Source organism: Argiope bruennichi, chromosome 2 (assembly GCF_947563725.1).
Source record: "Argiope bruennichi chromosome 2, qqArgBrue1.1, whole genome shotgun sequence".
NCBI lineage: Eukaryota > Metazoa > Arthropoda > Arachnida > Araneae > Araneidae > Argiope > Argiope bruennichi.
In genome coordinates this window covers 63,695,473-63,707,741 of record NC_079152.1, presented here as the reverse complement: position 1 = coordinate 63,707,741, position 12,269 = coordinate 63,695,473, and the positions used below count along the sequence as shown (strand labels likewise).

General features: G+C 30.1%; 1 protein-coding gene across 1 annotated transcript in view; it reads right to left on the bottom strand.

The window, feature by feature from the left end:
- The window catches only part of LOC129955939 (5'-AMP-activated protein kinase subunit gamma-1-like), a 509,804-nt gene that overhangs the window by 427,039 nt on the left and 70,496 nt on the right, over window positions 1-12,269 (bottom strand). The window contains exon 2 of the mRNA XM_056068262.1: window positions 798-978. Coding sequence (XP_055924237.1) covers window positions 798-959 — 162 coding nt within the window. The 5' untranslated portion in view covers window positions 960-978. The remainder of the gene's footprint in view (window positions 1-797; window positions 979-12,269) is intronic.

The following is a 12,269-nucleotide window of genomic DNA, read 5'->3' as shown; positions in this document are numbered from 1 at the left end:
ATAAATTGTTTAGTGCTAATATAAGCGATAATTAAAAAAATTTGAGGGTGAATTCTACCTAACTTTAAAGACGCACCTTCGAAATTATTTTATTTGTTAAAAGACCATTCATTCAACTTAATTTAATTCATAATGCTGCACTTAATATTATTAAGCCTATTTGCATACACATAAATATACAAAGTCATAATTATTTAGCACTCAAAGTTATCATCATAAGTATGATCTTTCCCACTTTTATAATAAATGTTTATTTTTAAAATTTATTGATTGTTTTGAATACTGTGTAATATTATACTAATACCATTTCAAAAACGTGTTACTTTTAAACGAATTTGTATTCATACCATTAAATTTCAAATTAATCAAGGCTATTTGAAAAATTCCGATTAAATGTTCTGTCATTTATAAATCGTTTTGTATCAGTTCCTAGAAGGTTATATGAACAATGCACTACTGTATTAGTAACCGATAGTTTGGTTTGGTTATATTAACGTCCCATTTGAAGCAACACTAGGGCTATTTTGGGACGGACCTAGTAATATTGAACCGAGGTCAGATGACGAGGACGACACCTGAGCTGGCACCGCTCTCTCCACACACACTATACCAGCGAGAGGACGTTTGGTCACGACGGATTTAAAGTGCAACAGAAGTTCCGAAGCCGAGACCTTACCACCAGGCCACTGCGGCTCCTTAGTAATCGATAGATAGACACAGTAATTGATAATAAGTGTATCGAATGAAGGTGTTTAGTAAGAAATTAAACTAATGAACATGCATCAACAAGTACTCACATTGCTATGGATGGTGGAGGATCCGTCCACCGTGTCCAGCTCGAACTTGAGTATCTTATCCTCGTCTTCATCCTCCTCTGCCAGCGGAAGGAGGTAGGGTTCCACTTGTGTGCACAGAGGAGGGTATTCCTTCATGGGATGGCGGAACGTGGATAAGCACATCCAGCGACTTCTGGTTAAACTGAAAGAGAGAGAGAGAGAATAAAACATATGGAATCAAATAGTGTAATGATTTATATTGTAATCAAATGTTTTCAAATATATTCTTTCAAAATGTATCAGACTGATTCTATAGCGGTTACAAACAGGAGGACGGATGAATAGAAAAATTGATCATAAACGGGAGATGAGTGCAGAAAATAGAAGGAGGGTTAGTATGGGATGTAGAACATACAGCGTATTCGGTTTAGTTATATTAATGTCCCTTTGTAAAGCAGCACTAGGGTTATTTTGGGACGGATCTCATAATTTTGAACCACGGTCAGATGACGAGGATGACACCTGAGCTGGTGCCCCTCTCTCCACGCCACACTACACCACAAGTGGAACCCTACCCATTAGTATATATGCTATTCCACCAGCGGGAAGATGTTTGGCATGACGGATTTAAGGTGCAACAGACCTCCTTACACGACGTTTCTTCGGGGAAATCGGGTCTCGAACCTGAAACCTTACGGCTCACAAGCCGAGACCTTACCACCAGGCCACCACGGCCACGGAAAAACAGATAATTCTATTAATATTTTTTTTTATTTCAGACGGTAATACAGTAACTTTACTGTACTTAAAAAAAATTAATGAATTTTATTTATGCACAACATTTGAACCTTGAAACAGGACTAAATAAGAAATCGAATCCATGCTTTTATTTGTATAATTTATTGCAAGTAAATTATATATAAGAAAATTCCGTAACATATTATTCAAAATAATCAAAACTTTTGGATAACTTTAGCAATTAATATTAATAAAATTGTCCTAAATTAAAAGATTTTGGAATAGCTGAAAAATAAAGATGATTATTTAGCATTCCTTTATAATTTAAGGACAAAAAACATTATACTATTGATTTTTACGTGCAAGTTTACAACAAACGATATTTTAATTCATTTTAAAGAATTAAAAAAAAACACAGTAATTTTTACCAGAAAATGTATTAAATAAAATATAAACTCTTTTTTTTTCTAAAAAAAATTATAGTTTTTTTTTTTAAAGTCTAGTGACACCGCACAATGTTGGACATGTTTTTGGGTTTTATTCGATAAAGTTTTATTTATTCATTTATTTCTTGATGTATGAATGTGTTTTTTTATATTATTTAAAAGTCTCTGTCTAATTTATAATAATTAATATCGAAAAAGTTTAATTTCTTCAACTGTAATCGGGTCCTATTTATACAAATAAAATTTCTTGTGAAGGATAACTCGAGTAGAACATGCTACATGCATCGAGCCCCCCCCCCTCATTTTAGCAATTATTTTAAAAAGAAAACCAAATTACCTCAATCTAAATAACGGTGAAAGACATGCTTTGCTTTCCCTTCTGTTTTAACGTTTTATTTATTTATTTATTTCTGCCAAAAAATATTTTGTAAAAATGAGATACCTCCCCCTAAAATGCAAAAATTATGCTGTTCAGAAATCTTTTTGTTATTTCTACATATCTGAAAAAAACCATTTGATGAAAATAGACAAAATATGGAACAATGATGTTTAAGGCTTTGCTTTTTCGATTAACATCAAAAATTTTATGAGTTTTTATTCAAAAAATTTAACTTATAAATTAAAAAAAATAGTAAAAATGAAAAATATACTTTCTTATTTTAACAGGGTGGCTATAGAAACTATGAAAAAGCAAATCTGACCAAACTTGCAACATTTCCCTGACATAAGCTGATATTTATATTCGTTTCTTGGCTTTCACTCTATTCAAAATCACTGTACATGTATAATACACATTAATAAAAATAGTTTTATTAGTTATTTAATATGAAAAATACATATTTCCGTGAAATTTTACTTTTTAAAAATGAAATGAACATTCTAAAAAAATTATTAAAACAGCATAGTACATTTTTATAAGGAAAAAATACTGGAAATTTTAATAAAATACTTCGCTTCTAAAACTGCACAATAATTCTAAATACATCCAGCACAAGCTAAATTTTTTTAACGATAAAATTTAATGCTATATTTGTTCACCATTTTACAATAATAATTCATTAATTTCAATAATTAATTAGTGCTTTTGGCATAAGTATCAGAATTACCTGTTATAGATTAAATATAAAAATAGTATGGTTATAATCCACCTAATAATGCATATTTTAGCAAAGATCTAAATAAAAGAAACTTTAAAATACTACTTTTAATCTTTTAAAAAAAAAACCATAAGAAATTACTTTTTCTAATCAAAAACTTATGTTTTCATCTATATCTATATCTATATCTATACTTATAATAAAGCTCAATGTGTGTGTGTGTGTGTTGGCGCTCTACAGGCCAGGTCATTTGACATACAGCTACCAAATTTGGTACATGTATACCTTAGAGGTCGGGAATGTGCACCTGGGGTCCCTTTTTTGAATTTATAATTAGAATTTTAATTATTAATTAAAAACTAACTTTCCCGCCAAAAAAAACTTCCATTTTCCCCACCGCCAAATGAGTAAGGCTTCAGTATTTTTTTCTCCCAACAGTGATGAGGCTAGGGTTAACATTTTTCGGCGGATTATTTCAAACGATTCTGTTTATTTTCTTAATGTTTCATGCATTTAAAATTAAACATTGTTAATTAATCCATGTTTCAGATTCATTCTGAAGTACTTTTGAATTAAAATAACACAGAATAAAGGAAATTAAAAATGTCTAATCTGCATAGCGTTACCCCAACTGGCGTAGAAAAATTCACGCATTTGCGTTACCGTAAAAGGCGAAGACAATTCACGCATGCGCACTGTGTTCTGATTGTTGGCATGGCAACCATTATCAACGGACGATTTAAATAACTTTTAGGTTAGTTGTATGCTTTTGTAAGTAAATTGTATTTATGTTAGTTATATATATTTTGTATATGCTTATAGTTTTAAGTACATCGTTTTTTAAGTAGTTTTTTTTAAACCTGTTTTAGACCGATTATTTTAAAGGATTCATTTTATTTTCTTAGTGTTTGATGCATTTAAAATGAAACATTGTTAATGAATCGATCTGTTCATGATGAATCTGAGAAAATTTTGTTGACAAATTCTTGAGATATTACATAAATTAAGAAAGATATTCTTTAGTGCCCATAAAGTTTAAACGCTCAGTGACTCTATTATCAGTAATCATATTATTAAAAAAATGTTTTGTTTCAGTAAAAAATATTATGATATTAATTGCAGATTAATCATTTACACTTTAATTTAAAGCATACATTCTACGAGGGGTAACAGAAAATTAGAGAGATACATATTACGTTATGACTGAAGGCCTTTATAATATTATGAGTGAATTATATGACTATGAAAATTTGAAGTTTTAAAATATTTTGCTGAAGAATATATTAAAGTTGGAATTGCATAAAATATTTAATTATTAAAATTTTAACGAACATTAAGATTGGCGAACCGGCTGGTCGCCAAAGGCGGCTAGTAAATAAATAAATTCATTTATAAAAACATAACTCATTTTTATTACAAATAATACAAAGTGTAAAATGCTATTTATAAAATAAATAATAATTCAACCAACAAATAAGAAATGCTTATCTATTACAATAAAAATGCAAAAAAATACAAATAACAGCAATTAATAATTTCAAAATTAAAATATCAATTATTATAGTATTAATAAAAATATTTAGTTTAAAATAATCAGCCCTATTTTAAATGAATTAAAAAGTTTTAAAACCATATTTTAGTAAAATTTTGTGATTTTCAACTTCTTCCTTATCTCTTAAAAGTCTCTTTTTACGCTGCCTCAAGATTTTTTTTTTTTTTTGCTTTTATTTTTTTGAGCTGATACATTGCTTCTCTTTTCTCCTTTAAAATTTTCGCATCATTTCTTCTCTTCTTTTCTTTTTTTTTTAATGCTCTTCATATGTCTCAGGAATTCTTCACACTTAAAGTCAATAGTTTGTACATTTTAAAATTATTTATTTCACTAGTTGCTTCAACGCTATCATAAACAATTCTTTTAGCAAAAGACTTTTGTTTTTTCTTTATTAAATCTTTATTGATCTAAAATTTTCTCACAACAATATTGTTGCCACGAGAAAGCAACATTATCATCTTTAAGGGAGTCCGGGACACAAAAATCGTCACATTTTGTGCATTTTTCCTTATTTAAAAAAACCTGTTTTTTTCCCTGCTTAAAATGACGTTTGAATCATGTTTTTATCTTAATTAGAACAGGAGATCTAATTATTTTTGTACTGTGTTGTTTTGAAAATCTAGCATTCAGTCAATTGCTGTCATACTCTACGTACACCAATAGACGATGAAAAGAAAAAGGAGCGTAACACTCTGTGGAAAGAAGCACAGAGGCCTGAGTGCAACATAGATTCTAAACCAGAACATGCAACATGTCCTGCTGGGCCTGAATCTAGGTGCTTCTTTAATCGAGCCCTTGCGCTGAAACACAAATCCGCTACTCATAAGACAGCCAATGAAATTTCTGCGCGAGGATTTGTTTTAGCCAAATTGATGCCTATTTTTCATAGGATAGCTTCAAATAGTCTGTTGATTAACTTTAAACTCGTTTTTCACCATGATGTCTTTTTTCTAAGATTTCTTATATTCAGCTTTTATTATAAATCAAGAACCAATAAAGATTAATGGGTGAAATTTGGAACATATCTTCTTTAAACATTTTTTAAAAATTCTGAATCAGCAAATTTGGAAAAAATGTTTACCTTTAAAAATATGGCGTTTTTTTTTTTTTTTTTTTTTTTTAAAGTATCTTAGAATCTTAGAAATTTTCATTCAAATATTTTCATTTTTTATTGAATTAATATTTTTAAATTGCTGAATCAAAATTAAAGCTTATATATTTGCGTTTAATTTTTTTTTAAATTTTGAAAATTGACCAAGAATATTCTGAGTTTCAGCGATTTAAAATGACTCAATTTTTTCTTTAAAAAATTAAATTTAAAAATTTAAAAAATTCTTTAAAACTTTTATGTCGTAATTTTGTTTATTAGTTAGATAGTTTATCAGTACAAAAAATTTCAAAATTCTAAATTAATTAACAAAAAAAAAATTTAATGTGACCCGGACCCCCGTAATAAAGATATGACATCACTGAAATATTTTGAGTTGGGAATCAAAATGTATTTGTATTCTCTCTTTTTCAAAAAGTGAAATTAGGGCTGTTGTTAGCAATATTCACCAGCCTTATGATTTTTCTTATGATAAAGAAATTCCAAAATGTCGCCATACCATTGAAAGAAAACTGTCTTCGGTTGCTGTTGCGTGATCGTTTTGGCGACATTAGGCTCCAGATGCAGAGAAATGATAACGCGCAATCGCCGATCGCGCGCATGCGTGGCACGAAATGCTGTAACATGCAATTTATTCTGATTTTTAGATATTTTTATGAATTTTCTTAACTTTTTCCTGATTTTTCTATATTGATAAAATTCCCCGAATTTTCCCTGAAATTTCTGATTTTTCGATACTATCGCAACCTTGCGCATATCTTATGCATATCTTTAGTCCTATTTGCCTGAGCATTTTAATGTAAAGTAAGAATTAATGCCAAAGATTTCTTATATTTAGAAATAAAATAGTATTTAAAATAATATGTAGAAATAAAACGAGAATTGTCATTTAACATTAGAAATTCAAATTTCCAATTGCTTATTAAAATTACAATTAATTAAATTACAAAATGTTATATATATTTAAGCTATTTCAATCTAGAGAATTCAGATATGTATTCGAAATCGGATGTTGCAATTTGAAAATTGAGTTCGTATAGATCAAATTATAGAGACGATCGTGAACATGAAGAGATTGTGATGCGCGAGGATAGAAACTGGGACCTTGTGGTTCGCAGCCCAGTAACATGACCACGATACAATAGCGATACATCTGGTTGCGTAGTTGTTAACTGGCTTATATATTATTCACTACAGACTCTCCCTTCAGTGTCGGAGGTGAGACGAACGACATGACGTGTGGTGATGTATTAGCTGTGGATTCTAATGCGCCTGTACCCATTTGAGTAGCGCCAAGTGTTATGGCGAGCGTGTGTGGGTGAGTGGTTGCTGATGCTGTTGCTGCGTCAAGTGAGTCTGGCGACTTTGGTTGCGGGTAGATGGCGCCACAACAGCTGTACGAAGGTTGAAGTTTCATCGTCCGAGATCACCAATGTGTCGAATTGTGATGCGCGAAGATAGAACCAGGTACCTTGCGGTTAGCAATCCAGTAACATGACCATGATACAAAAGCAATTGCTCGAGCAGCGTAGTTGTTAACTGGCTTATATGCTATTCACTACAAGATATTTTATGCACTTACAGAGAGTATATTTCTACTTCCACAGAAATTTACCGCTTTAATGTGGGATCATTAGCTTCGAAATAAAGGGCAATGCTCGGATACTCTTTTTAAGGATTGTGCCACTCAGTTATGGTTGTCAGAAGCTTCCAATATAGCGATTGGTTCTCGCTCTAATGGTGGAAACAATAAGGTTATGGGAATACTGTCTCTATTCCGATGATATTTCATATCTTTGAGTAAGGATTTGATTCATGATGTTTGTTTGGGGTTTTCTGAAGGAAGAGCCATGTTGTTGACCATGTTGCGCCAAACAATAGATAAAATTATATTATTTTAAAACAGTAGTCAAAGGGATAATGCGAAAGAACTAAGATGTAATCAATATTCAAATAAATGGATAAAACTTTATGGTCTTTAAAAATGCAAAGAGGTGGACATGAAGCATCTTATTCATCAAGAAAGATAATGGAGTGGAAGACTTTTGACAAAAGCTATAAACGCTGGGCATTCTGATAATATATGTTGGACAGATATTCGACAATGACATTGCGAACAGTAGTTTCATGATAGATGCCGTAGTGGACAAAAGCGATGCATTTATCAAAGCACCCATTTTTAGGAATTTTCTTGGCGATTTACCATTCTGACGACCCCGACCATTGAAGTAGAATCAAGACAACTCTTTGTGATTGTAACACGTTATTCGAATTCACACACTTAAAATGTTATTATCAAAGACATTTCGTATGGACAAAGTTTTGCATGTCATGGTGGTCAGCGGTGGCTTGATTGTAAGGTTTCCATTTCAAAAGTGGTTCTAGGATCGAGACAAAATATATTGAAATCCACCGGGTAAGCCGGTCTAGTACACATTAAATCGGTGGAGGCCAATGAACACTCGCTATTTGAAGAGGGGAAGGTCCACCTCATGTATCGACCTCGTCATCTGATCGCAATTCAAAATGATGAGTTCCATCCCAAAATGGCTCTAGTGTTGTTTTAGAAAAGGCAATTGTTATAACTAAATCAACGCATCTATGACTATGTAAAGCGAAATGAACTCTGAGTATTGAAAATAATAACAACTATTGTCAAACAACTTTTATTTAAAATTCAGAATGTGTAATTATGCATTAGTTATTATTATTTAAAATTAAACTATAGCGAATTTTTTTTCTTTTTGTATAACCTTGGTGAAATTTTATTAAAACACCCAAAGTTTTTTTTTCTTTTCAATATGCTATTTTCAATGGAAAGTAGTGAATATAAAATTACACAAATATTTTATTTAAAGTGGCATATTCGCGTTGCTACGCCAATGCTTTGTGTTGGCAAAACACGAATACAATGTTTTGGCAACGCCTATCGGTCAAATATCTTCGAACAAGTATAAAAACGTTCACAGCAGTCAATAAATTGAATGAACGATTTAATCTACAAATCATTATTTACAAATGAAAGAGTTTGCATAACATGATAAAGAATATGCTAAGCAGAATTCATGCCGTAATCGCAACGAAGGCAACCTGACTTTTTTTAAAAAAATATATAGCCTATCCAAGGTCGACCTCTATCAACTTATCGAGGTCAAATAAAGACGAGATTCCACACCTGCTACATTTTGGTAAACTATCCCATTATTCGGGTTATAAATTCAGAAATTCTTATCTATTACATAACTATGATTTAATCATCCTCATCCATCCCTGAATCTCATCAAAGTCGATTCGTTTTAGACCTAAGATATATTCTAATTTTATTTCTCGTGACTCTCTATGAGGTTTTTACATTTTTCGCACGCATATTCATAATGAAAATGGATTGATTGTGCTAAGTTAAACTTAATACAGATTACATAGGCCTATATTAGGTCTTATCCTGGGTTAGAATGGAATTTTAATGACACTTTATTTATAACAATGATTTCATAATAACATGTGTAGGATTGGACAATGGCGGAATCATTGTGATATATCGTCCAACGCATATCGATATTTTTCGATATGTCGTGATATCATTATTTACTTATAGCTATTATAAGTTATAAATAGAGTCTTTTAATATATTGACTGATCAGAACGATTCCAAATAAAAGTAAGTTTCAATTCATATAATAAAAATATTTGTTTTCTTTTGAATAAAAATAGTTAGAAAATAATTTTACTAAAATACCTTTAATAAAATGTGTCAGTGCCAAATCAATGCCTGCATGTTACAATTTATAACACTGCGTTTAAAACAAGTAATTTTATATATTAGAATATGACAGTATTTATAGAAATATTAACAAAAATTCTGCAAGAAGAACAATAAGAACAAAGAGCAACAAAAATAAACACTAACCCATAACGAAAACAAAATCGAAAATGCAAATTAATTGTTAATATTGATTTTCTGTATCACGAGTTATCGTGAACAATAATTCATGATCATGATTTCGATATATCGATAGTTTTAAAAAATTGGTATCAAAAATCAATTTTTAAAAAATATCGATTTTTTTTTCGATAAATCGAAAATCGGCACAGCCCCTAAACGTCTGTACATTCTATATCATAAGCAAAAATAATAATAAAAAAGCGTTTCTTCGTAAATATACACAGTTAAAATGTTTTGTGCATCTAAAAATTAGACCATTTCTATATATAGATAGACACAAAGAGTTAAATGTATTTATAAGCATAATGTCATAATGAGTCATCAAACTAGCATTACGTAAAAAAAATTTTCCAACATAGTGAGCAGTCAATATGGGGACAATGAAATCTACAATGAATCGATCGTTTAGTTTTCATTATGAATGAAAATTAGAGATAATTTACAGCACGTAAAAAAAGACAAATGTGAGTTAGATGTCCTTCCTAAGGAAAAGTAATCAAAATATTTATTTGAAAGTTTGTTTTTCATAGAAACACTCCAAATTCCAATTTCGGAAATTTTTACTAACTAAATATAAAAAAAATAGAGGAAAGGTAAAAGGATTTACATCTAAATAATGTGGTTAAAAATACAAATAAATACTTAGTTTTTAAATTAAAAAAAACCTCTTTTATTAGTATTCCTTTTTTTATTAAAATAAATTTTATACATATAAATGTATAGTTAGTAATATTTATAATGAAGAGTAAATATTGTTTATATTGATGAAAAAATTCTGGTATAGGACTGATATTCGTTGAATCAAAATATCGCATTTTTTTAAAGTAAGCTAAACATAAATTCATCACAAAAGCAGAGCATTAAGAGGCTAAATGTGGAAATATAGTAAGACAATAATAAATTCTAATCTGTAGCGATATTGAACAGTGAAGCATGATAATGTAGAAAGATTATCTGTATATAATTTCATATTATTAGTGTATTGCGTGCTACATCATGCGCGATGTGAAAATAGTGCAAGTAGCTCCACAAGGCATATCATGAGATCTATAGCTTTCAAATTTTGCAGGTATTTAGTTATCGCTTGGGCAATAACTACTACGAAAGGGTTTTAAAATTCTGAATTATAAATTAATGTGATTTTTTTTTTATCTTTTTCCTCAACATGTTCGAAACATAATATAGCATCATATCAAACCTTAATTTCAAGAAAAAGTTGAGACTAAGAATATAAAATATGAAGGAAGAAAATCAAAATGATGAGAGATTCCTACAAAGTATCAAGACTTAAAATCAAAAAGCAGTATGGATACCCAGATTACAGCTACCGAAAAGCTTTCATAGCACAAGTTATACAATAGGGTGACAATGCGTTTAAATTTGAATTATTTTTCTATCTTTAAATGATCTAGGACATTTAGTTATTTCCAAAATAACCAGTTTTTAATATTTACGTCCTAAATTAGGGTACATTTTCACCGATTACGGAAATTTAAATTATATATAGGTTAGAGAAGTCAAAAGTCATAGAATAAAATTTATAAATTTAAATAATACGAGTCCCTATGATTAGAAAATACTTCAACACGGGAGGCATAATTTATGTACAAAGAAAAGTGTTAAGAAATACGTCAATCTACAAGTCAGAAGAGCAGAAAATTTTTCCCTTCAGTAGTTTTACAATGAGATTTTGATAGGGAATTTCTTTGACAAGTATAGTTTTAGGAAAGGGAAATTTAGGTACCTTTAAAAAATGTTGTAAACATTAAGGATTTTTATCCCTTCGCTCAGAGCTTGAGAGCCTGCAGAATTCAGCCGGTTTACAGAGCACGTGTTAAATAAATTAAATAAAAAAACTGGGAATTGGATCAGGAACAAGGTAGGAAAAAAAAAGGATAGAAAATTTTAAAAAATATTAGGAAATTAGGATAAAAATTGGGAAATTAATTAAGATTTAAATTATATTAAGACATATCATCACACACACTAAGCTAAAAACTTAAAGATTATCGCATCTGAACTCATTTTCACTTGGTTATTAAGAAACGGATACTTCAAAATACAAATACTTTCACGTTTTTCATCATGCAACAATTTTTTCTTTACACTGTTATCAAATTTTAATCAGGTACAAAATTTTTTTGAAAAAGATCCTGATTGTTTAAATTGTGTTGGTTTTCATTGCCAAGTTACTTAAATAGCGAAAGTGGAATTTGAGGTTTCAAACTCAAAATGCGATTTCTCTCAGATGACTTTTTGTCAATAAGTAAAAGAAAAGGATATTCCAAATAAAGTGTACAAGTGAATTTAACTGAATACAAATTAATAATAAGCTTAAAAGAGTAGCCTGAGCTTTAAGTGTTTTGGTAATTATTTAAATGAGTAATTCCATAATCAGAAGGTAAACACCGTAACGTTTCATTCACCGCTCACTTTGTTCGCCTTCGTTCCATCTGTTACCACATGAAACTCACATAAAAATGATTGCTCACACTGGGGTTGACAGATGCTACAGAGTACCCCCCCCCCAGTGATAGAGGATAATACGATGGAACGATACAATATATACATGATAATTACATGAGCATATATGAAAAATGAGAAAATAT